Below are 24,233 nucleotides of genomic sequence, written 5' to 3'. Positions count from 1 at the left end.
ACAGTCCCCTTTGGAAGCAGGCTTTGGTGCTCTCCCCTGTTAAACAATAATCTTTAGCTCCTTGCACCTTTTTGGTCTCTTTAGAATCTCACTACTTCAGTACAGGGTAGCCTGCGTTGGTCAGAATCTTTTGCCCCCAATTTACCGGTAAAGACATTGAGACTAAGTAAGGTTACTTGACTTACCCTAGCAAGTGGCAGAGCAGCTTTATGACTCATTCCACCCCCACAATTCCTCTTTTTTTCTGCCTCTTTCTTTCAGTCTTTTCCTGGCTACCTGCCTCAGGGACACTGGCCTATGACTGTCTTGGTCCTTCACCCCCGCCCCCTCCTCCAACCTGCCTTCTCCGGTGTCTCTTAGTAAACCCCCATCTCCAGAGAGACCTGTAGTCTGAGCAAAGCCTGGAGTCCTCCCCATGCTTCCCTTTGGAATCTGGCTGAGATGCCTGCTGGCCTGGGGGACCCCTGGCTTCTCTGATCCCCAGGCTTCGGGAGTGTGCCTCTGCCATGGCCATGCTGTGTGGAGAGGCCCCACCAGGAGAGGTGCTGAGGGACGGAGGAGATTGAGTGGAATCCAATTAAGGCAGGAACTCAGACCTGCCCTTTGTGGGAGTGTATGAGTCTGAAGCTGCTCCCCAGGTCAGGGTCCCCAGCTTCTAAAGGACAGGTCTTTGTGCAGACTGCTCAGCAGACCAAAGGCTGGCTCCCCCTCCCCAAAGCAGAGTCTGGTGGGAAGGTTTTATCCCATGCAAGAGTTCATGACACTAGGTAGCATTGACAAGTTCACTGAACACCTACTTTGCATATGGAATTACAAAGGGATGGTGGTGTGGAAGGAAAATCAAACACTACCCTCAAAGAGCTCATCTAACTGGGGAGACAGCTGACATACATGCAGGCATTGGATGGGTCACCGATGGCGCCATATGGCTGGCTTCATCATTATTGCTCGAGCTCAAGTACCTCGGACTGGGTAACCAGGAAGGCTTCCTGAAGGAGGAATGACTTGAGCTGGGCTTCAGAAGACCAAGTATCTTAGACTGGAAGGGGCCTTAGCAATCATCTCCTCTAGCAGCTTTCAAACACTGTAGTCTCAGGACCCTTTCTTCAAAGAACCCTTGTGTGGAAACACAATATGTAAAACAGGTAAAAAGTATCCACTCTGGTGGGCACTGGGTGTGGGGGTACAGAGTCAGCTCAGCCTCCCTTTTTACTGCAGCCTCTTCGGGGACCCCGGGGAACCCCTCAGGCTCCTGGCAGCTCCACAGAAGGTGGTCGGAAAACCACTGATCCAGGCCATTTTACAGATGAGTATCAGAAAAGGGAAGGGATTTTTCCAGGGCCACTCGGTGTCAGAGCTGGAGGCAAATCGGAAGGTACTTTTGTTTTGGTTTGTTCCTATGTTATTGAGACCCATCTCCCGCCCCAAGTACTCCATGAGATTAGGAGCAGAAACCCAAATGAGACATGGGAGTTGTGGAAGGGACAGAAGACAGTAGGCAGGAATGACAGGATACCTTGGCTCCTTTGCAAGATAAGTAAATCAAGATAAACACTGAGAAGGGGAGGCAGTGACTAGGACCTAATTTGGACCTCTCCCCCGGGGATTTGCTGGGACCTCTCTCTCTCTTCGTGTCCAAGTAGCATTCAGCCTCTCTGGCCTATGGCTGCTTAACAGGGTCCTGGCTTCTCTGGTACCTATGTCCCTCTGTTATCACACAGCCAGGCTGAGAGAGCCCTGGTCTCTTCTGGAACAATGAGCCATGGGGAGGACAAGGGGACCCTTCCTCCTGAGCATGAGCAAAAGTCCTACCTTGACCCAAAAGAGAGTCTACCATCTTAGTTTGCTTCTCAGCAACTCACTTAGGCTCTTCCACTCCATGTTGTGGGAGACCAGCAGGTATCTGGACCCAAAAGAATCTGCTCCCTCTTTTGTATCTTGCAAAGGAAGACATTGGTATCTGGGACTGGAGTTTCAAACACTTGGCCTGAACACAACCACTAAAATGTTAGAGTGCGGAGGGGTGGGTGGGTGGGCATCAGGGAGTTGGGCACACCTCTGGGCCCTATTTGGGGATTTCTGGGGCCCATTCTTGCAGGCCATGGCCACACACCCAACCCCTCAGGAAGGCAGATGAGCCATAGCAGCTGATGTGTCAACTGGATTTGTTCTTTATATTGCCAGGCCCAGAAGACTGGAAGAACCCACCGGTGATCTAAAACATCACCTCATACCTAGAGTGGCCCAAACCAACAGCAGGAAACCCACATCAACGGGTAATCCAGCCAGCCTCTCTAGCCCTGACTTTGGAATGTGGAACTTAAAGCATTTTCAATATCCTTTGAGTTTCAGCAGATCTGTTCACTTTATTAATGTTATGGCCCTGGACACATGTCGCTTAGAAGCATGCTGTGAGGCTTGTGAAAACCAGTCAAAGCATCCATGTTTGCCCTGCAAAATCCAAGAAATGGTTTCTTTCCATGAAGATACTTTAAAATAGAACTATATTAACACTCGCTCGGGACATGAGGTCATTTCTCCTATTTGTGCCACTGATCCTTGAACTTACATTCAGAGTATGAGTATGTGTGCTGTATGTCTTAAAAATATAACTTGGGGCTGGGCATGGTGGCTCATGCCTGTAATCCCAGCACTGTGGGAGGCCGAGGTGGGAGGATCACTTGAGCCCAGGAGTTCGAAGTTGCAGTGAGCTATGATCACACCACTGCATTCTAGCCTGGGTAAAAGAGTGAGACCCTATCTCTAAAACAAACAAACAAATATGTACATCTATATAAAACTTGGTATAGTTTGTTACCATGAGAAAACCCAACCTTCCATGGCTGTGGTGCTTTGGGGACTTTTAGAGTGACAATGTTAGACAGCAATTGATGTGACTGACAGAATCATAGATTTTTCTGATACATAGTTTATCCCATACTATGATATTTAGGCAATATTCCAGCTTGAGCCAATATTGAAAGCAACATTTCACAAGAGATTTATAAGCCAAACTTCCCAGGCCCCTTCAACTCATTCTGTCCTTCTTCCAATGCATAAAAGGACAGGGAGGCAGGTGAAGGGTTTTAGGAAAGAGGATACATTGGTTTACAACCTTCATCTGTTGTCCAGAGAGTTTCTGATCTTTTCTTCTATGGCAGCATTATCTCATCCTTTGATAATACACAGGGGCAATGGCAAGCTCACTGGTACCCCATGCCATGCATCAAGATCACATTTACCTGGGGAGAGGAAAAACAGACATTCTGCACCATCTCCACCCTTACCCTTGTTCATAGTGATGACTGTAACTTGAGGTCTACAGGTGTTCATGCTTAAGAAATTGTAACTCAATTCACCAGGATGATGAGGAACAAAAGAAAGCTACTATGTGCTATGTAAATGTCTGGCCATCCAAAGCCACCCTGTGCAGAAGAGCCCTGGAAGGACCTTGATAAATTTCTCTGATAATTATTATCTGGCCTCTGTGTGATTATTCATGTTGTACCTCAACGTACGGAAAAGATCTGCATTTTACCAAATTCACACAAACATCAAACAAACAGGAGCTTCAGTATTGCTAAAAAAAAAAAAAAAATCCCACAGCTGAGCAGATCGATGTAGATTTGTTTGAATCCATGACCACTCACCTCAACTGGACTCTCATCTCTGCCTAGCTAGTTTCCATTCTGGAGACTAGTTTCCATTCTTTATAAGGACGATTTCATATTTTCTCCACCTTCCTCAAATATGTGGTCCCCTCCATCCTCCCGCCCCCATTTTCAATGAACAGAAAAACTCATTCTTCAAGAAGAAAACTGAAGCCCTCAGAAAGAAATTTCCTCACCTCCAAGACATCAAAGCCCCAACTTATCTACCCTACTCCTCGTGCCGGCTTCTGTCCCCATCCCTCCTGTTACAGCAAAGGAAGCAGTCGTGGCTCCATCAGTGTCTTCACACACTGGGTCAGAGGCCTCCAAACTAGGGCTTGTGCTCCCCTACAGGGATGTGGAGACTTCCTAGAAGGGAGGTGGACACAGATAATTTTCAGGGAATCAATTTCCAGAGCCACCTCCTTCGTGTTCCCTCTCCTCATACTGGTGTGCCCGAGAGGCCACCTTAGGTCTGCAGTTCTCCTTCCTGACCGCCACCTTCCCAGTTGCCCCCCTCCCTCATTCTGAATCCTACTCTGGCACCTTGCTCTGCAGTGTAAAAAAACAAGTAAAAGGACTACTTGAGATTGCTCTGCTTGAGGAAATTCTCGAGAGAGCAAAGCCTACAGAGCTTCTTTGAGAAGTTTCAAAGTGGGCAGCCCTAAGGCTCAGTTCTGTGCCTATTTCATTTAAGGATTCTAGTTCAGGCCAGGCACGGTGGCTCACGCCTATAATCCTGGCACTCTGGGAGGCCAAGGCAGGAGGGTCGCTTGAGGTCAGGAGTTTGAGATCAGCCTGAGCAAGAGCAAGACCCCGTCTCTACTAAAAATAGAAAGAAATTAGCCAGACAACTAAAAAATATATAGAAAAAATTAGCCGGGCATGGTGGCACATGCCTGTAGTCCCAGCTACTTGGGAGGCTGAGGCAGTAGGATCGCTTGAGCCCAGGAGTTTGAGGTTGCTGTGAGCTAGGCTGATGCCACGGCACTCTAGCCTGGGCAACAGAGTGAGACTCTGTCTCAAAAAAAAAAAATCTCACAGACAGCCTGGAACAGCGTCTGTTCCCATGAGCCAGACTGGAAAACCTCATAATTTATGGAGCATTGGTTAGAGCTCTCAGAAGGGTCTTGCCTCAGTAGTGGGGATCCATTAGCCCTAGTTTAAACACTGCTCGGTCCCACCTAACAAATCTCAAAAGCAAGACCTATTCTTTACTTTATTTATTTATTTATTTTTATTTAAAAAAAATTATAGTTGACTGGCTAATTTTTTTTTCTATTTTTAGTAAAGACAAGGTCTCGCTCTTGCTCAGGGTGGTCTTGAACTCCTGACCTCAAGTGATCCTCCCACCTTGGCCTCCCAGAGGCGTGAGCCACTGTGCCTGGCCAAGACCTATTCTTAACAGGCATTAAACCGTTTTTAAGTAACTACATCCCAGAACAAAGCTCAAGAATATTTACAGGAATCCAAAATTAACCCAGCACCCAAAAATGTAAAATTCACAATGTCTGGGGTCTTCAGTAAAAAATTACCAGTCATGGGCTTTTAGTATCCCTCAGTTGGGTGTTTGTATGGCATTTCATTCATTCATTTACTTACAAAATATTTATAAAACTTATGCTGTGTGCTCCAGCCCTGTAGTAGGAATGGGGAATTCATGAAGAATAAGACCTGGAATCTCCCCTCAAGAAGCTCAAGAAGTTTTGTATGTTGAAACAAAGTTATAAAACTGGAAGGCAATGTAGTCTGTGCAATGGTAAAGGGATTTACTGAAGTAGAGAAATACAGAGAAGATTTAAACATTTAGCACAGTCTCAGTGGCTGATGCATGAGGCCAAGAAAGGCAGACCCAAGCCTATGACACGTATCAGTCCTGAAAAGCGTGAATTGCTGTCCCCACAGGGTGGAAGGGATCTGATTTAATGAACTTGTAACCAAGTGACTGGTGGGTTCCCTTGAAGTCTCGTGCCATATTGAGTGCTTAGATTCAGTCCTTGTTGCTGACAAGTCAGACCTTTGGCAGCAGGTAGCTCAACTGTAGTTGGGTCCCAAATAGCCTCCTTGCCTATTACCACAGCTGTGCTGTTTGTGGGCCCATCGTGTTCACTGAGTAGCTGAGGACAGAGCTGCCTGATCACCATATCCTAGTCACACAGGTATTTGAAACTGCCCTTTATGAAATGAATAAAGGGCCACGAGGTGGGAACTATGTTGGGCAAAACATATATATAACCAGCCATTGTTCCCCAGCTTGCTTTCCTATAGTTGCTTACTGCTAAGGAGTCACATAGCTGATGGTCATAAAGATTCTTAGCTTTCTTCATTGCTCCCATGGATAGCATCACCCTTGTGAAACCTAAGGCTAGCTTCTGAGATATCTTCCAGACCCTGCATTCCAGTGCACTGGCTGACCCACTCAGACCAGAGGCCCATCCCAAGGAACTGATTCCACTGGTCTTGTGACCTCCACCCAAGAACCAACTCAGCAAAGAAGACAATTTCTACACCCCTATGGTTCTACACCAAATCCAGCCAATTAGCAGATCCAATCGCCTATTTGCCCACCAAACAATCTCTAAAAACCCTTTCTCCCAAATTCTCGGTGAGACGAATTTGAGAATTTCCTCCAGTCTCTGCTCCTTCTCCTTCTCTGCTGTAACCCCAGCTGTCTCAGTGTATTGGCTTCCTCTTGAGCAGTGGGCAGTGAACCTGGTAAGGCTGTAACATGTTCAGTGCTTCCTCCTCAATAGACGTTCTCTTTCGGGCATTGATTTGACACACAAAGATCCACACATTTTATGCTTAATTCTGCAAGTTCATTCAGGTGCTACTTTCCAAACATCTTTGGGATATAAGGTCTCTGATCTTATTATATATAGTCTTGTTATCTTGCTCCTTACAGGATGTGACAAACCAGTCCAGCAACTTGTGACTCTTCAGTAATCTCTGCACCTTCTTACCTTCTTACCTTCTCACTTCACTTCCCCCTCCAGGCCACTTAACATTGTCTCCACCAACACTGAAGGGACTCAGTGCTCTGCTTCTTGGAAGCATTACTCCTCCCTACTGTCCTTCAGTCACCCCTGTGTGAGGATAAAGGGCAGCAGCAGTCGATTTTCAGTCAGCCAGGCACGAATTTTTTCTTCAAACTTAGTGGAGTTAGTTAGTAAAAGGTAGCAAAAAATGCCACCCCAAAACGTGCCATTTTAGCCTAAGAGTTATTTTGAGGTGAAGGTAGTTGAGAAGAGAAGAAGCAGATACAAGAAAAGCTCTTTGCTCTTTCCCTATTTGCCTAAAAGTGTGACATAAATTTGTAAGGGATCTCCCATCCCTTGATAGCAGGAAGGACAGAAGTTAATCACAATCACTGGAGACAACTCAGCCTGGAGACAGCATGAATGACATCTACATAACTACCTTGACTAACTAGCCATTATCTTCCCTTAGTTCCCCTATATATTTACCTTCACACAATGGAGTCTGGAAACTCAAAGTCCTTTTCCTTTGTCTTGTCACTTCTCTAAAAATTTATTATTCTTTTGTTAAGATGCAACATAAGCATGAGTTCTAACCACTTCTTTGAGTTACTCACCAGTGAGTGCTCCCAAATATAAGCTTGATGCACGTGTTAATAAACTTTTGTTTGTTTTTTAAGAAAATTACCATTGATGCATAATGAGGAGAAAAGTCAACTGAAACCAACCCAGAACTGACATGGATACAAGGATATTAAAACAGTTATTATAACTGTATTCCATATGTTCCAAGTAGGGAATTGGAAGATATTTTTAAAGTACTGTTAGAACCGGTTCCCCTCAGCGCCAGGAACAGAGAGGCAGAGTCACCGAGGCTGCAAAAAGGCAAAGGAGTTTATTGACTAGCTCGAGCTAGGGTCCGAGTCCCAGAGCACCAACACAGTGGCCTCTCCACGAACTAGGACCCCGCCCTGGGGTAAAGGTTAAGCTTTTATACTTTTCTGTATGCTAGTTTTCACACGACACGTTAGTCTGCACACGACACACTAGTCTGCACACGATATACTAGTCTGCACACAACATACTGGTTTGCACTCCATCCCCCATTAGTTTATTTGTTCTTTTAGAAGTGGCTGATCGCGTTGGCTCCTGATTGGTTGACTCTAAGCTTCGGGCTTTTCCTGCCGGCGCCAGTTGTAGTTAACGTCGTCTAGGGGAAGAGGAGGGTCTCCGACGGGGGTGGGGGGCTGTTGTATACCTTCTAGTTTTGGGTTACAAGCGATACTGGGAACACACGCCCTGCACAAGCCGTTCATGCGCTGATCATGTCTTGCCCTTCTTATCTACTTAGTTGGTTGGAGGGCCCCTGGACTCTCCAGCCCTTTATCAGGAAGTAACTTGCGGCTACCTCCCCAGGGCCTTGTTTTCCTTAACTTTAGTGAAGCCTGCCATGGCTCCACTTAAGCTAAGCACCAAGCCAGCAAGCCATATATACAGAAGCAGAACTAGGCTGTTAGCTTCTCACATCCAGGAAGCCTAGCCTATCATGGAGTTACCCTTGCTCTTATCCCTGTTTTTCATTCTGATTATATTTATCAAACAACTAAAAGCAAGCACAGTCACAGAAGCAAATAGCATCAGTTAGAATCAAAGAGAGCACACATTTTCCTACTATCAATTCCTGTTCTTCAGTACTCACCTTGAACTTTAGAGATAAAAACTAAAATGTCTGAGATAAAAAAAAATAATCACTGGATGGGATTAACAACAGTTTAGACATTGCAGAAAAAAAAGAATATTAAACTGGAAGACATAGCAATAGAAATTATCCAAAATGAAATACCAAGAGAAAAAAGAATTTTAGAAATGAATACAAAGCACACAATATAAAACAGGCAGAAAGTACATATTTCATCAATTTAAACTTATGAAAAAACTACTCAGGAGGCTAAAGCAGGAGGATTCCTTGAGCCTAGGAGTTTAAGGCTACAGTGAATTATGATGGCGCCACTGCACTCCAGCCTGGGTGACAGAACCAGACCCTGTGTTTTTTTAAAAAAAAAAAGTTTACTACTCCTTCTTCAGCAGTTTACTACTTCCTCTTTTTTGGCTCTGGGACACCACTCTTTTGTTGTTTTCTTCTCACCTCTCCTGGCACCTCTTTATCAGGTTTCTTGGGAGGCACCTTATTATCATTGCAAATTCTAAAGTCTGTGTTGCTGTCCATTGCCCTGAGGCTCTCTCTACCTGTTCTCTCTTGATGATCTTTTTTTTTTTTTTTCAGACAGAGTCTCTTTCTGTTGCCCAGGCTAGAGTGCTGTGGTGATGTCCTAGATCACAAAAACCTCAAACTCCTGGGCTCAAGCAATCCTTCTCCCTCAGCCTCCCAAGTAGCTGGGACTACAGGCTTACACCACCATGTCCGGCTAACTTTTTCTATATATTTTTAGTTGTCCAGCTAATTTCTTTCTATCTTTAGTAGAGATGGGGTCTTGCTCTTGCTCAGGCTGGTCTCAAAGTCCTGAGCTCAAAGGATCCTCTCGGCTGCCCAGAGTGCTAGGATTACAGGCATGAGCCACCACACTGGTGATGATCTTATCTAATATCAAGGCTTTAAATATACAAATAACTCCCAACAGTACATCTCCAGCCCAGACTCTCCTCCAGATTCAAGGCTTGTATTTCCAACTGCCTACTTGACCACTCCACTGGCAAGTCTCAAAGGCATTTCAAGTTTACCATGTTCAAAACTGAACAATCAGTCTTCCCCAACACAAAATAATGACTCTGTCCACAAAATTATCACTCTAGCCCCACTTCAATCCATTCTCCATGGAGTGGCCAAGGTGAGCTTTTTAAAATATAAATTGGAAGACACTCTCCTGCTATTGTTTCAATGGCTTCCCATTACTCTTAGATAAAATCTACAATGAAATCTAATCTCTTCACCTTGGCCTACAAATCCTGCCATTTGACTTCTTATTGCTCCAACTTTATCTGTACCACTCTCCTCCTGTCATTCAGTTCTTATAGGAGAAAAGTCCATTTCTGCCTTGGGAATTTGCATTCCCCCACCCCAACCCCACGCCAGTGTTTATGGGATTAACTCCCTCTCTTTTTTTTTTTTTTTTTTTTTTGAGACAGGGTCTCACTCAGTCACCCATGCTGGAGTACAGTGGCGTCATCATCATTCACTGCAACCTTGAACTCCTGGGCTCAAGTGATCCTCCTGCCTCAGCCTCCCAAGTAGCTGGGACTACAGGCGTGCACCACTGCACCCAGCTAATTTTTTTCATTTTTTGTAGAGATGGGGTCTCACTATGTTGTTGAGGCTGGTCTTGAGCTTCTAGCCTCAAGTGATCCTCCTTCCTCGCCCTCCCAAAGTGCTGCGATTACAGGTGTGATCCACTGCACTAACTTTCTATTTTTTCTTTTCTTATTCCTTTTCTTCCCTCATCCTTAATCAAACATCACCTGAGAGGTCTTCCCTAACCCCCCAATTTAATCTAGGTTTCCCTGCGTTTCTCTCTCATAGCATCTTGTACTTTTCCTTCATGGTTTTGCCACAATTGGTAAATATATATTTATGTGTGATTATTTGTTCACTGTTTCCTAGATTATAAACTCCAGGAGGGCAGAGCTAAGGTCAGTCTTGGTATTTGCTCTCCTTCACCCCTACCTATCCACTTAGTGTTGGGCACAGAGAGGGTGCTCAGTAAATATTTGTTGGATGAAATGAATTAGTGCATTAAGTCATGGAGAACTCTGCCCTGTTTATTAGGAGTAACTTTGAATCTCTACTTAAAATCAGGATACGTGCTATCAGAGTTAGAACTGCGGGTAAGTGCCTTAGGTATTTCACCCCACGGGCCCTTTTCCTAAAGCCTCACTTGTCATTTTCCACCTGTAACGTGTAGTTTTCATCCAAGTAAACTGTGCTCCTGGCAATACCCCTAAAAATCACAGACCAAATAAAGGAGACTGTGACATGGGCCCTACACGGGCCACATTTGCGTCCCCAGCCTGAAACATGACGCCAGTTGCTCATTAGCTCCACGGAAGCCTGCAGTGTACCACCCCCTGCCCCGCCCAGACTTGGGGGCTCCGAGGCCCTTCAGTAGGGAGCGCAGGCTCTCGTCCGCGCGCGAACCTTCCGTGCAGCATGGCTGCTCCCGAGGCCGCGGTCCAGGACAGGGTCTTCCGTACAGCAAGGCTGCCTACAGAGCTCGAACCGCAACTGCTTCCGTCCGGATACCGGAAGTTTCCGTTTGAAACGGAGGCGGCAGACCCGGTCGGCAGTGCGGCGGTTGAAGCTGAGCTGCTTCTGAACAAGAGGTACCAGGACTGGGCGCAGGAGCGGCAGGCGCCTGGGTTCGAGGGACTGGGCTGGATGTGGGAGCAGACAGGATGGGCTGGGAAAGGAGGATTTTCTCTTTCCCGACCCGGAGTTGGGGCCGGCCGCGTCGCGCTGTCCTTGGGCCCTCCACCTGCTAGTGCCCGGTGGCCCAGTGCTAGGTAACATTCACCTTGCATCTTCCAGGGCCCAGCCGTGCCGCCTCCTTACGATGACCAGTGTGGTTAAGACCGTGTACAGCCTGCAGCCCCACTCTGTGCAGAGCGGCGGCCTGCCCGCAGGTGGGTGTCCACGCCACCCCCCTCACTTCCCACTCCCGGCACTACGGAAGGGCCAGGCATGGTCAGGCACTGGAGTGTGAGGATCTGATCGGTGGCTGGGAATGGGGGTCGCGGGCAGAAGGAGGGCATTCCGTCGGCTTTGACAACCTGCCACCCGCCCCCAGCCCCCAACCAGGCTGTGTAGGTTTATGATGGGAGTTAAGGGAAGGGCCAAGTGGTAGGATTTTAGATCTGCCCTGCACCCTCTACCCTGCATCTGTGCTGCATTCATCGATTAGATTCACGTTGCTGGCTGTTACACAGTATTGTTCCCATTAAGCTGGGAATCCCCTTCTAACCAGTTATCCGTTTTATTTCTTGGGCTATCTTGAGGGATTGTGTTTGTTGTCAGGGAGGAGAGAGGAGAGTTATTTGAGGAGTGGGATCTGCACAGTGTGTCTCATTAGCACATTCTCAATAAATGTTGAGTGAAGTGGGAGAGAGGGGTCAGGCCTAGCCAGAGTATTTGAGAACCTTGGGAGAAGAGAGAGATGTGATTAAAAGCATAATTTTTAATTCCTGTGCCATCTTGCTTTGTGTTGTTTTGCTTGTGGCTGAAGGTCATCTCTTAGGGTGTGCAGTTGTCAAGCTACCTAATCTAGAGATTACAGCATAGAATAAGCTTCAGACATCAGAAAACTGTTGTGGGAGATTATGGAGTAGCTATTTATGATCCCTTTCCAGATGATTCCATGCAGCTGGTAGATGAACGGTGGCAGGATTGAGCTGTGAAGTAAATAGGCTTTTCTCCAAAGGCTTAAAGGGTTCTGTTGGTCTTGTGCTGCATCAGAACCACCTGACTGTTGATCCTGACACCTGCAGGGACTGGACGTTGCTGGATGAACTAGAGCCAGGTCTCTTCACACAGCTGTGTCTTTCCCTTAGATTCAGTGCCCCTCTGTCAGCCAGCAGTGACTGGCTCTCCCAGCCAGGCTGAAGGTTTTCATCTCTTTCCTTTCTATCCCTGTCCCAGCTTTGTGATCATACGTAATTGAAACAGTTTAAAATTTTTAGGCTATCTCCCAGGTTTTTCTTTGGATTTTGAGCATGGGTTGGTTGTTTTTAACCTTCAGCTTTTTGAATAAGTAATATATGCACATATTTTAAAAATCATAAATTGTGCAGTGGAAGAACAAATTACTTTCCCTTTCTTGACACCAGCCATCCAGTTCCTCTCCTTAGCGTCTCTCATTTTTAGGAGACATCTTTGTTAAATCCTACTAAATTTTTCCTACAATGCCATCCATGGGTTTTAGCAAATATGAATTATTGGAATCAATTCCAGTCAATGAAATGTTAATATTGATCGATTTACTGTTAACTCCATTTTACATGGGGTAGACTTGTTATTGTTCATAACTATTAGTAACTAATACTTGAGAGAAAAATCTCCTCCAAGATTACCTTTTACTTCAGACAGATACTTCAAAAAGAGCCCTTTTAATATTTGCTTTGTGGGTAAGAATATCAAAAATAGAGAATGCAGGTGCCCAGTAAATGAATCTGTACATGAAATTCTTTATTTATTAATTTTTTTAGAGACAGAGTCTTGCTCTGTTAGCCAGGCTGGAGTACAGATCACAGCTCACTACAGCCTTGAACTCCTGGGCTCAAGTAATCCTCCCACCTGAGCCTCCCGGGTAGCTGGGATTACAGGTGCTGGCCATTGAGCCCAGCTGAAATAATTTGTTGACCTGAGCGACCAAACTTACTCCAAATTTGTGCAGCTAGAGTTACCAAAGTAAACTCTTTATCAAATACAAAATGTCCTAATCTCTATGATAAGGTGCTTTGTACCCCATTGCTTCAACTTGATTCTGTTGTAATAGCTGTTAAGTTAGGTCAAGCTTAAAGTGACCATTTTACAGTGAATAAAGTGAAAGTTAGTGTAGTCTAGAAAAGCCTGTGTGTGAGGGTGAGGTGGGGGGTGCTTAACTTCAAAGTAAGTTACTTGAATTTGCTATGGAATGTAAATGGCAGACAGTATGTGGGTGGGGGGCTGGCATACGACTAAGAGGAAAATGCTCTCCTTTGGGAAAGAAGAGTGTCATGGCAGTGCAGCAGTGCGCTAGCAAGAAGGTCCGGATAGAATGCCAAAAGGAGAACCTCTAAACTTAATGACGGGTAAACAAATGAAAAGGGCTGGTGGGGCCAGGCACAGTGGCTGTCACCTGTAGTCCTACCACTCTGGGAGGCTGAGGTGGGAGGTTCGCTTGAGCCTAGGAGTTTGAGGTTGCAGTGAGCTATAATGACACCACTGCACTCTAGCCTGGGTGACAGAGTGAGACCCTGTCTCAAAAAAAAAAAAAAAAAACCAAACAAGAAAAAGAAAGAAGGAAAAGGGCCGGTGGTAGAGTCAATCAGCATGGAAGAGGGAAAGAAGACCAGAGAGATAGTGTAGAGATGGTCTGCGAAACAACCCATGAAACTGAAGCCTTTCCCTTATTCAGCAAGTGGTTATTGAACCTCTGTTCATATGCCAGCTACTCTACTAGGTGCTGGGGACACAGGAAAGCATTCTTACAAAAACAACTAAGCAAGAATGAAAAACTCAAAGCAGCTTGAATGTTGCCTTGGGGTAGAGTGCAGGTTGCTTGGGGAGCTTAAAGATGGTACAAGGACATGGCTATGGTTTGCCTGCTAACTTCCCCCCGACTTTCATTATTAGCTTTTTGCTGGTATGAATCTTTACGTTCATATCTATACCCTCTAGCCATCCAGTTTGATGAAACTTTTGGCTACCCTCAAACATGCTATACTGTTACATTTAAAGAATTTTGGTTTCTATTGCCAATTAGCCTAGAAGTTTTATTCTTTTGAATTAATTTTCACAAATCGAGATTTGGCCACAATGAAAATAAAGATTATGACAACTTAGAATGAAACTCTGCTTGTTATAGGGTTGCAACTGTTGGGTCCTGATGCTTGAGATTTTACCCTCTTATTTTCCTTTGCAGACCCACAAACTCGAGCCACTTCTAAGAGTCTATTACCTGTTAGGTCCAAAGAAGTCGATGTTCCCAGACATCTTCATTCAGGAGGTTCAGAGAATGATGTTATGAAAATCACCAAACCGAAACGAGAGAATGGGTGAGAGCAGATCATTGGTATCCAATTTGAACATCTTGCTAGAAATTTCTCAGTAGTAAGACTTAGAAAATAGGGCTGGAGGGAGCACAAGACTCCTGAACGACTGGCCTATGATTAGTGGCCCAGAGCAGCGCAGTATTCATGAGCTCTTTGTCACAGCCTTCTGTATTGATCTGTTCTGAAGAGACACAGCAAGTGTTAGGATAAGAGGAGTTCTTTCCTCTCTCAGCACTTGCTCTGAACATGCAAATGGCAGTACTGTAGTGGAACACCAGCCCTAAGTGGCAGTGGTGAGGAGTGGGGGCTAGTTGTAAGCCTAGGTTGCCGGTCCGAGCACGGTCCAGCCCCAGTGTGGCGTGTTATGTGTGTCCCCACCCAGCATTTAGTTCCCAGGTGAGTTTGGCATGAGCTAGGCACACCATCTTGAGCAGGAGCAGCTCTGTCAGGTTGCTGAGGTGGTCAGGAAGAGCACCCCTTCCCTATTCACAAGCCTTTTTCAGTAGTCCGTGCTGAAACAAAAATGCACGGGTCCTCAGAACTCCCAAGACTGTGCTGTTTGCCTTGTATATAATCTCTGGTTCTTTCCTTGGAAACTCAAGGTCTTTGTTTCACCTGTTCACAACACACATAACAATACTATGATTTTCTGATTAGTTTCTTTGTTTTTGCTTCTCTAGGCAGATGAAAGTTGCAGACACTGCCACCAGGAGGAATGTCAAAAAGGGGTGAGCATTGGGGTAAATGAACTTGGCTGCTGTTTTAGGGTAGTAGGTCTCAATCCTGGTCGTGCATCAGAATCACTCGGCCTGGGTACCACCCCAGAAACCTGAGTGGAATTTTTAGGCGTGAGGCACAGCTAGGTGTGAGAACCATTGTCAGGGCAAGAATCAGTGGTGCTACTATCTTGAGTCCCAGAGAAGAGCTTTTTGGGCTCCACACCAGGACCACTGCTGATTGGAAATCAAATCCAGCTATGGCTCATTAATAGGAGTGTGAAGCCTGCAGGATAGGAGGGGTTGCATATGGTTAGTGATCTTGAAGTGGACATTCTGGTGGTGGCGGTGGTAGTGGTAGTAGTATCATGGAGAAGGATCTGTCTCTATTTGAGGCTAGCCTGGCAGTTTTACAGTCTTGACGACAGAAATAATAAGCTGAAAAGTCTGTACAAATAGGTTCCAGTTCCAAATCCATTATTTGGGCATGTCTTAAAAGTTTTGAAGGCAAAATACTACCAATTGCTTGATACTTTATCATGTTAGGGGAAAAAAAAGATTACTGCTTATCTAGTGGCTAGGATAAAAAAAGAAAAAACACTAGCAAGAAAGATTGAGAACTTTGAAAAGCTGTTTATTAAATGTTTACCATGTATCAGTAGCTGAGCTAAGAATCATCCATGTATTTTTTATTCTTCATAATAATAATATGACTATGTAGGTATTATCCAAATTCTAGAAATGAGGAAATGAGCCTCAGGAAAGTTATACCACTACGTACCAAAGTCTGGATTCAAACCTGTTTGTGTAACTCCATAGCCCATACCCCAGCCCCTTTACCTCTTCATGAGTACAACTATCCTTACAGCTACAAACTACCAACTAAGCAAAAATCAGAGGAAGAGCTCAAGGATAAGAACCAGCTCTTAGAGGCCGTCAACAAGCAGTTGCACCAGAAGTTAACTGAAACTCAGGTAGGAGAGCCACCAGGCCTCTGTCATCAGCTACCACTGGGTGATCCGTGTAGAATCCTGATGGATGGCCCTTGGGTGGTGAGCAGGCCTGTAATGCCCAAGATGAAAAAGAGAAGCCAGGCTTATGCTGTCGCTACGGAAGAGCAAGGGCAAGAAAGGGCAACTAGTCCTGGGGAGTTGGACAGTTCCTGATCTGTCTGTGTGGCACTCCAACAGGGAGAGCTGAAGGACCTGACCCAGAAGGTGGAGCTGCTGGAAAAGTTTCAGGACAACTGTTTGGCAATTCTGGAGAGCAAAGGCCTCAACCCAGGTAAGAGCACACGGCTGCCTTCAGGGGATCAGGGCATGTGCTCGTTCCTGCGTTGACCTTGGCAGCATGGCATCAGCGGTCCAGTCAGTGCAAGGGTCACTTAGCAAAGCCCTAAAAGATTTTTGGGAGCCTCTCTTTCTTCTCATGTGATATGATTTTTGCCTAAAGGAATTTCAGATGATCATAGAGATGCTTATCTCTTCTTAACCTGAACACTTTATGCCATTCATTTGGTGCCAACAGGTATGACCTTGCAAATAGACCAGAAACCTTTTGTTTTTCTCAGGAGAGATATAGCAACTTGAATTTTTTGTTGTTCTTGTTTTATTTTTTTAGACAGTCTTGCTCTATTGCCCAGGCTATAGTGCAGTGGCATCATTATAGCTCACTGCAGCCTCAGACTCCTGACCTCAAGCGATCCTACTGCCTCAGCCTCCCAGAGTGCTGGGATTATAGGCATGAGCCATCACACCTGGCCTAAAACAAAATTTTTAAAGTTTAAAAAAAAGAGAGAGGGCCGGGCGCGGTGGCTCACGCCTGTAATCCTAGCACTCTGGGAGGCCGAGGCGGGTGGATTGCTCAAGGTCAGGAGTTCGAGACCAGCCTGAGCGAGACCCCGTCTCTACAAAAAATAGAAAGACATTATATGGACACCTAAAAATCTATATAGAAAAAATTAGCCGGGCATAGTGGCGCATGCCTGTAGTCCCAGCTACTCGGGAGGCTGAGGCAGTAGGATCGCTTGAGCCCAGGAGTTTGAGGTTGCTGTGAGCTAAGCTGACGCCACGGCACTCACTCTAGCCTGGGCAACAAAGTGAGACTCTGTCTCAACAAAAAAAAAAAAAAAAAAAAAAAAAGAGAAAGCATACTGGAAACTTTCCCATGTGAGGCAAGAGAGAGAAAATACTGTTTCAGGCGTTCCTGACAGCAGAATCATAGTGGTTAAGATATGACTCCTGTTCTGACTCTAGCCCTAGAGAGCAGAGTCTGCAGCAAACAAGAGAGCCAGAGAAAGAATTGCGCAGAGACTGTAGGAGGCCCTCAGACTGAGTTGCGGAGCCAGAGAATGCCCAGGAAAGGGGCCCAGGCCTTTCTGAATTGAGGAATATGGACTTTAAATGGTTCTGGTTAACCTGTGGGTTACAGTTTAGGGTATTCTTTATATTCACCACAGCCAGGTGTGGTGGTACGTGCCTGTAGTCCTAGCTACTCAGGAGGCTGAGGCGCGAGGACCACTTAAGCTCAGTAGTTCGAGACCAGCCTGGGCAACATAGCAAAATGCCCATCTCCAAAAAAAACCCAAACAAAAATAAAATAATTAAATATAGTCACCATAAATATTTTGCATGATTTTAATTTATAATGTGCATGCACTATGACCAAAAATAATTTTTTAAGGCCTGAAAATGTTTTAAAAATAGTTTTATGGGCCAGGCGCAATGGCTCACGCCTATAATCCTAGCACTTTGGGAGGATGAGGCAGGAGGATCTCTTGAGCCCAGAAGTTTGAGATTGCCATGAGCTATGATGATGCCACAGCACTCTAGCCAGGGCCACAGAGTGAGACCCAGTATCAAAAAAAAAAAAAAACTTTTGTGGACCCAGGCATGGAGGCTCATCCCTGCAGTGTTAGTAACTCAGGAGGCTGAGGCAAGAAGATTGCCTGTGGCCAGGAGTTCAACACAATGAGACCCCATCTCTAAAAAAAAAAAAAATTTTTTTTAATTAGCTTGGTGTAGTGGCATGTACCCATAGTCTTAACTACTTGGGAGGCTGAGGCAGGAGGATAGTTCCAGCTTAGGAGTTCAAGGCTGCAGTGAGCTATGATTGCACCACTGCATTCTAGCTGGAGTGACAGTGACACCCTGTCACACACACAAAAAGGTTTTGTTTGTTGTAAATTAAAAAAAAAATCCAGCCTATACATTTCCTTTGGATAAATTTGCCACTGAGCTAAGGAGAAAGTAGAGTGAATTTTTGGCCATATCCAAACATAGATAAAATAGAGCTCTAGGGGGCGGGCATGGGTGACCCTGCCAAGATGAGAACTCAGGGGAGAAAGTCTAGGATCAGACACAGAAGTTTCTCTCATGAATATTCCTGGACTTGTCCAAGGAGGGGTTGTTTCTTTTTGTTTAAGGTATAGTTCCCTAAGTAAGGCTGACTTTGTTGTATCCATCAGCTTTAGGCAGTGAGACCTTGGCATCACGGCAAGAATCCACGACAGATCACACGGACTCTATGGTGAGAGCATGGGTGTGAATGAGTCTGTGAATCTCAGGTCTCTGCTGTATGCCCAGCAAGCCCCAATACCCAGCCTTTGGTTATCCAGGATGGTAAAAGAGAGCAATGGAACGTACACTCAAAATAGCATAATTGACTTAGAAGCTAGCTTTGTGCTTACAAATGTAAGTGAGCCTGAATTGAAAATGTACTTTAAAACACATAATACTGTGAACCTCTATAGAGAGCTTTCTGGTTCCTCCATTCTACATTTTACCAAATTTCTCCCCTTACTCCTTTGCTGAGAGCTCTATAATGCAAAGGTCCAGTCAGTTACATTTGAATTCTCAGCTGCCTTTTTGGTGTCTTCACTAGAGTAGGAAGGTAATTGTTTGGGCTTAAAGTCTGTAGAACTTCTGTGATCTCTTCTCCAGGAAGATCAGTTGTCATCTTAGAATCATAGAACACTAGATGTGGAAGCCTTCATCAGTGTGTTAGTCACCCCTTCTATGGCTACTACATTTTGCTCATAAGGTCCGTGCAGTAGCACAGAGCACATTGTAGTGGAATAATCTGGCTGTTCTGTGGACTGAGTTCCTCAAGGAAGTCCAAGCCCAGCATGTGCAGTAGATGCTCAATAAGTGACTGAATGGAAGGGTCATTAGCCATCATCTAATTCAACTCTCATGTGAAGATTTGTTTACTTTACTGTACTTTCTTCTTAGTTGCTGTTAGAAACTTTGCAAGATGAGCTGAAGCTTTTTAACGAAACAGCCAAAAAGCAGATGGAGGAGTTACAGGTGAGTCAGACACCACCCTGGGGCAAGATTACCATTTCCTACCACGATAGGTAGATTATGGAAGAGTCTTTACTTCCTAGTTTTCTGTTTATTTTTAATAAGCTATTTTGAAAGAATTTTAGATTTACAGAAAAGTTGCAAAATAATACAGAAAATTTAATTTCCCTAGTAGTAACATCCTGGTACATTTGTCAAAACTAAGAAACCAACATTGATGCATTACTATTTTTTTTTTTTTTTTTTTTTTGAGCCAGAGTCTCGCTCTGTTGCCCAGGCTAGAATGCCATAGCATGAGCCTAGCTCACAGCAACCTCAAACTCCTGGGCTTAAGCAATCCTCCTGCCTCAGCCTCCCAAGTAACTGGGACTACAGGCATCTGCCACCATGCCGGGCTAATTTTTTCTATATATATTTTTAGCTGTCCAGCTAATTTCTTTCTATTTTCAGTAGAGACGGGGTCTGGCTCTTGCTCAGGCTGGTCTCGAACTCTTGACCTCGAGCAATCCTCCCACCTCGGCCTCCCAGAGTGCTAGGATTACAGGCAAGAGCCACCGCGCCCGGCTGATGCATTACTGTTAACTAAATTCTAAGACTTCATTTGGATTTTACCAGATTTTTCCACTAATTTTCTATTCCTGAGGACTCCTAGAAATGTTCACATCTGCAGGGCATGAGGCAATGTGCAACACAGTAGGTTGCTTAAAGTTGAGACTTGTATGAAATACATGCTGTGGAAACTTGGCTATCTCAAGAAGGAGACCTATAGTAAGAAATGCAGAGTCTGGCCAGGCATGGTGGCTCACGCCTGTAATCCTAGCACTCTGGGAGGCCGAGGTGGGAGGATTGCTTGAGCTCAGGAGTTTGAGACCAGCCTGAGCAAGAGTGAGACCCCATCTCAACTAAAAGTAGAAAAATTAGCTGGATGTTGTGGCTCATGCCTGTAGTCCCAGCTACTCAGGAGGCTGAGGCAGGATGATCACTTGAGTCCAGGAGTTCGAGGCTGCAGTGAGCAATCACCACTCCACTGCACTCTACCCAGGGTGACAGAGTGAGACCCTGTCTCAAAAAAAGAAAAAAAAAAAAAGAAAAAGAAAAAATAGGATGTCTATTGGTATTCCTCAATGGAATAGAAGCATAGTGTTCTGGTGTATGTGTTGTGTTTCCTATGAGTCAAAAGTTTTTTTGTCTGTGTTTTTTTCTTTTGGAATGTCTTTCAATACAGGCCTTAAAGGTAAAGTTGAAGATGAAAGAAGAAGAAAGGCTCCAATTCCTAGAACAGCAAACCTTATGTAACAGTCAAGTAAATGATTTTACAACAGCCATTGAGGAAATGGAGCAGCTATTAGAAATGTAATAAAAAGCAAATGGCCAGATGGCTCCCTCTGAGGATAAACTCTCAGAGGAAGCCGCTTAGGACATCTTCTTGGCCATGATCTTCTGGGACTCACCACCTCCAGAATGAAAACCATTTCTGCAGTAGGATTAAGGGTAGTTTATGCTGGAGTGGCAGTTCCTCCTTTAAGCAATTTTTCCCAGCCTTCAGGTTTGTCAGCCCTCCTGAGCCGCATGTCGATAATTGGGGCCTACAAGACTGCAAGCTGGAAGCTTGGATTGACCTCCTGGGCAACCACTTGATGCTAACACACCTTTAGAATTGGGGGACTAAACCAGTCACAACCAGAGCATCTAAAATGTCACATTCCAATTGTAGGGAAGAAACCTTAATTACAGGTGCTCTACGGGAGACATCGTTAAGGAGCCATGTTGTCCCCTTCTAACTTGGAGCACTTTCTGTCCCATTCTGGTTGGGCTTCTGTACCTCATTATTAATTTATAAACTTAAAGTTGCTTGAAATGTTTTTGGCTTAATAAATGGGGTAAAGGTATAGATAGTAATAACATGTACTTGAAACAGTACACCTTGGAGCTTTTAATGTAAGTCACTTCTGTTTTTTTTTTTTAAGTGCTACTTTTAAAATAAATATTTCTATAAATATTCTGACTATAACGTTGAAGAATGAAAATAGCCTTTCAACCTAAATATGTCAACTGATTATTATTGAACTAATCTAGTTAACAACTTCAAGATATTCTGACAACCCAAAATATTTTTCTTCCACTCATTAAATCCCTGAGACCAGCCTCCCTGTCTTCCAGGAGCATTGGCTAGTCTCCTGAGGGTGTTCCCCATTTGTAGCAGTAGGTACCAGACTCCACTCTCCAGGTGTGTGGTCACACGCTGCGTATGTTCTCCCTGTACTCCTAAGCATGGTGATGTGCCTGCTCTATGCTTTGCACAGCCAATCCTGGGCCTGGTCCCATAGATCCTTTAGTCCATAGCAGGCCTCCCCCTGGTTTACCAAAGGCATGACCAAATTTTATTTCCTAGTCAAACCAGGCTGCCTTTGGCTTTGGCCATCTCCTATTCTTTCTGCACCTCCTAATTTCTTCAAACGCTCCTACGCTGCACCCTCGAGTATCTTTAAAGCTGCCCAGAGGCACCCAGTGAAGCCAAATAACACTTCCACCCTAGCTTAAAGGGCCAAAATTGTTTGCCCTCACACACATTCACAAAGTTGATTATATCTCAAATATTTTGACCCTGCTCACTAAAAACTGGCTTATGGCAAATGATTTCTCTCAACCTAAGTTGTTAGCAATAAAATAGAGATAATACCTGTTTTGCTGGGTTGCTATAAAAGAATTATGTCTCACACCTAATCCAGTGCCTGGTAAAAGTACTCAAATCCTGGTGGTGATATTATTAAAGTTCAAAACTTATCTTGGCAGAATATTCTCTTCATAATTTTGTCCCCAATTTCTCCAGTGTCCCCTCTCTCTCCCCATACCCCAGAACATAGTGCCTTGATCTTACCAGGCCTTTGCAGGCTTCAGATAAACAACTTCCCTTAGAGCTGGGAACTCTCAATTTAGACTGTTACGGCAAATTACAACCATCTTAAAACACAAAACAAACCAAAAAACCCCACCCTCATCCCCTCCAGCTCCCACCTATCCTGTATTCACAGCCAAATTTCTCAAGAAGTGTGTTTACTCACCATTTTCTTCCTCTTCCAATCTGGCTTAAAAATACACAAAAAGACTAATACGAAGTAGCTAGAATAGACAAATTCATACAGAAAGTAGAATGGAGATTACCAGGGGCTGAGAGCAGGAGAAGAGAGTTTCTATTTGGGATCATAAAAAAGTTCTGGAAATGGATAGTGGTGATGGTTGCACAACATTGTGAATGTACTAATGCCCCTGAATTGTACACTTAAAAATGGTTAAAGTGGCAAATTTCACATTATGCGTATTTTACCACAGTTAAAAAAGTATTGAGGCCGGGTGCAGTGGCTCACGTCTGTAATCCTAGCACTCTGGGAGGCCAAGGCGGGCCGATTGTTTGAGCTCAGGAGTTTGAGACCAGCCTGAGCAAGAGCAAGACTCCGTCTCTACTAAAAATAGAAAGAAATTATATGGACATCTAAAATATACATAGAAAAATTAGCCAGGCATGGTGGCACATGCCTGTAGTCCCAGCTACTCGGGAGGCTGAGGCAGTAGGATTGCTTGAGCCCAGGAGTCTGAGGTTGCTGTAGCGAGGCTGACACCACGGCACTCTAGCCTGGGCAACAGAGTGAGACTCTGTCTCAAAAGGAAAAAAAAAAAAAAACCAAAAAACTTAAGGTTCCCACTATCCCCAACTTGGGTTTGGTTAACTTGCTAGAATGGCTCACAGAACTCAAGGAAACACTTGTGTTTACCAGTTTATTATAAAGGATACTACAAAGAGTACACATGAACAGCCAGATGGAAGAGATGTGTAAGGCAAGGCGTGGGGAAGGAAGCATAGACCTTCCATGCCCTCTATGTTCAGCAACCCAGAAGCTCATCAAATTTTGTTCAAGAGGTTTTTTTTTTTTTTCTGATTTATAGGTAATATTTATAAGTGGCACACAAAAAGTTCAGTTTCACAAAGTTACCTTCAGTGATCTATTTAAATGCAGTTTTAGTCTTTAAGCTAAGTGCAATAATAATTTAACACCCCATAAGCTACATAAACACAAAACCTGTATATCCTGAACTACAAAAGTAGCTTCCTTAGACACATACAGTTTTCCTCAAGTACACATTTCCACAATGAACAAGTACTTACAAATATTTTAATAAAACAGTACCCTAAATGCTTATCTTGCCATCAAAGCCATTCAATTTTTTTTTTTTTTCTTTTGAGACAGTCTCTCCCTCTGTCACCCTGGGTGGAATGCAGTGGCGTCATCGTAGCTCACTGCAACCTCAAACTCCTGAGCTCAAGCGATCCTCCTGCCTCAGCCTTGCAGAGTACTAGGATTACAGGCATGAGCCACTGCACCCAGCCAATACCATTCAATTTTTAAGCAATGCCATTCTTACTACTGAAAGTATTCATTTTTAGAAGCTTTAATCTGATCTGGGAAAATGAGTTATCTTGATAGAAAAAAATATATACACACTTATTGCCAGGTGCAGTGGCTTGCACCTATAATCCCAGCACTTTGGAAGGACAAGGCAGGAGCCTCTCTTGAGGCCAAGAGTTCAAGACCATCCTGGGCAACATAGCAAGACCCCATCTCTAAAGAAATTTTTTCTTTTAATTATCCAGATGTGGTGGTACATGTCTGTAGTCCCAGCTACTAGGGAGGCTGAGGTGGGAGGATCACTTCAGCCAGGGAGTTGGAGGTTGTAGTGAGCTGTGATCATGCCACTATACTCCAGCCTGGGTGACAGAGTGAGATTCTGTCTCAGAAAAAAAAAAAAGTAAGAAGTGAAAGGATAAGA

The 24,233-nt window shown here is 44.6% G+C and overlaps 1 protein-coding gene across 1 annotated transcript; it reads left to right on the top strand.

The window, feature by feature from the left end:
- Window positions 1-10,790: 10,790 nt before the first annotated feature.
- Window positions 10,791-21,451, top strand: KNSTRN (kinetochore localized astrin (SPAG5) binding protein). The gene is made up of 9 exons (XM_069461562.1): window positions 10,791-10,999; window positions 11,169-11,263; window positions 14,260-14,392; window positions 15,070-15,117; window positions 15,974-16,079; window positions 16,296-16,389; window positions 18,572-18,633; window positions 19,338-19,412; window positions 20,635-21,451. Exons 1-9 carry the CDS (start codon window positions 10,791-10,793, stop codon window positions 20,764-20,766), a joined length of 954 nt encoding a protein of 317 aa, XP_069317663.1. The 3' UTR covers window positions 20,767-21,451.
- Window positions 21,452-24,233: the final 2,782 nt, after the last annotated feature.

The sequence above is a fragment of the Eulemur rufifrons genome, chromosome 2 (assembly GCF_041146395.1).
Source record: "Eulemur rufifrons isolate Redbay chromosome 2, OSU_ERuf_1, whole genome shotgun sequence".
Taxonomy (NCBI): domain Eukaryota; kingdom Metazoa; phylum Chordata; class Mammalia; order Primates; family Lemuridae; genus Eulemur; species Eulemur rufifrons.
The sequence above is the reverse complement of the archived record's forward strand: the minus strand, read 5'-3'. Positions and strand labels throughout refer to the sequence as shown.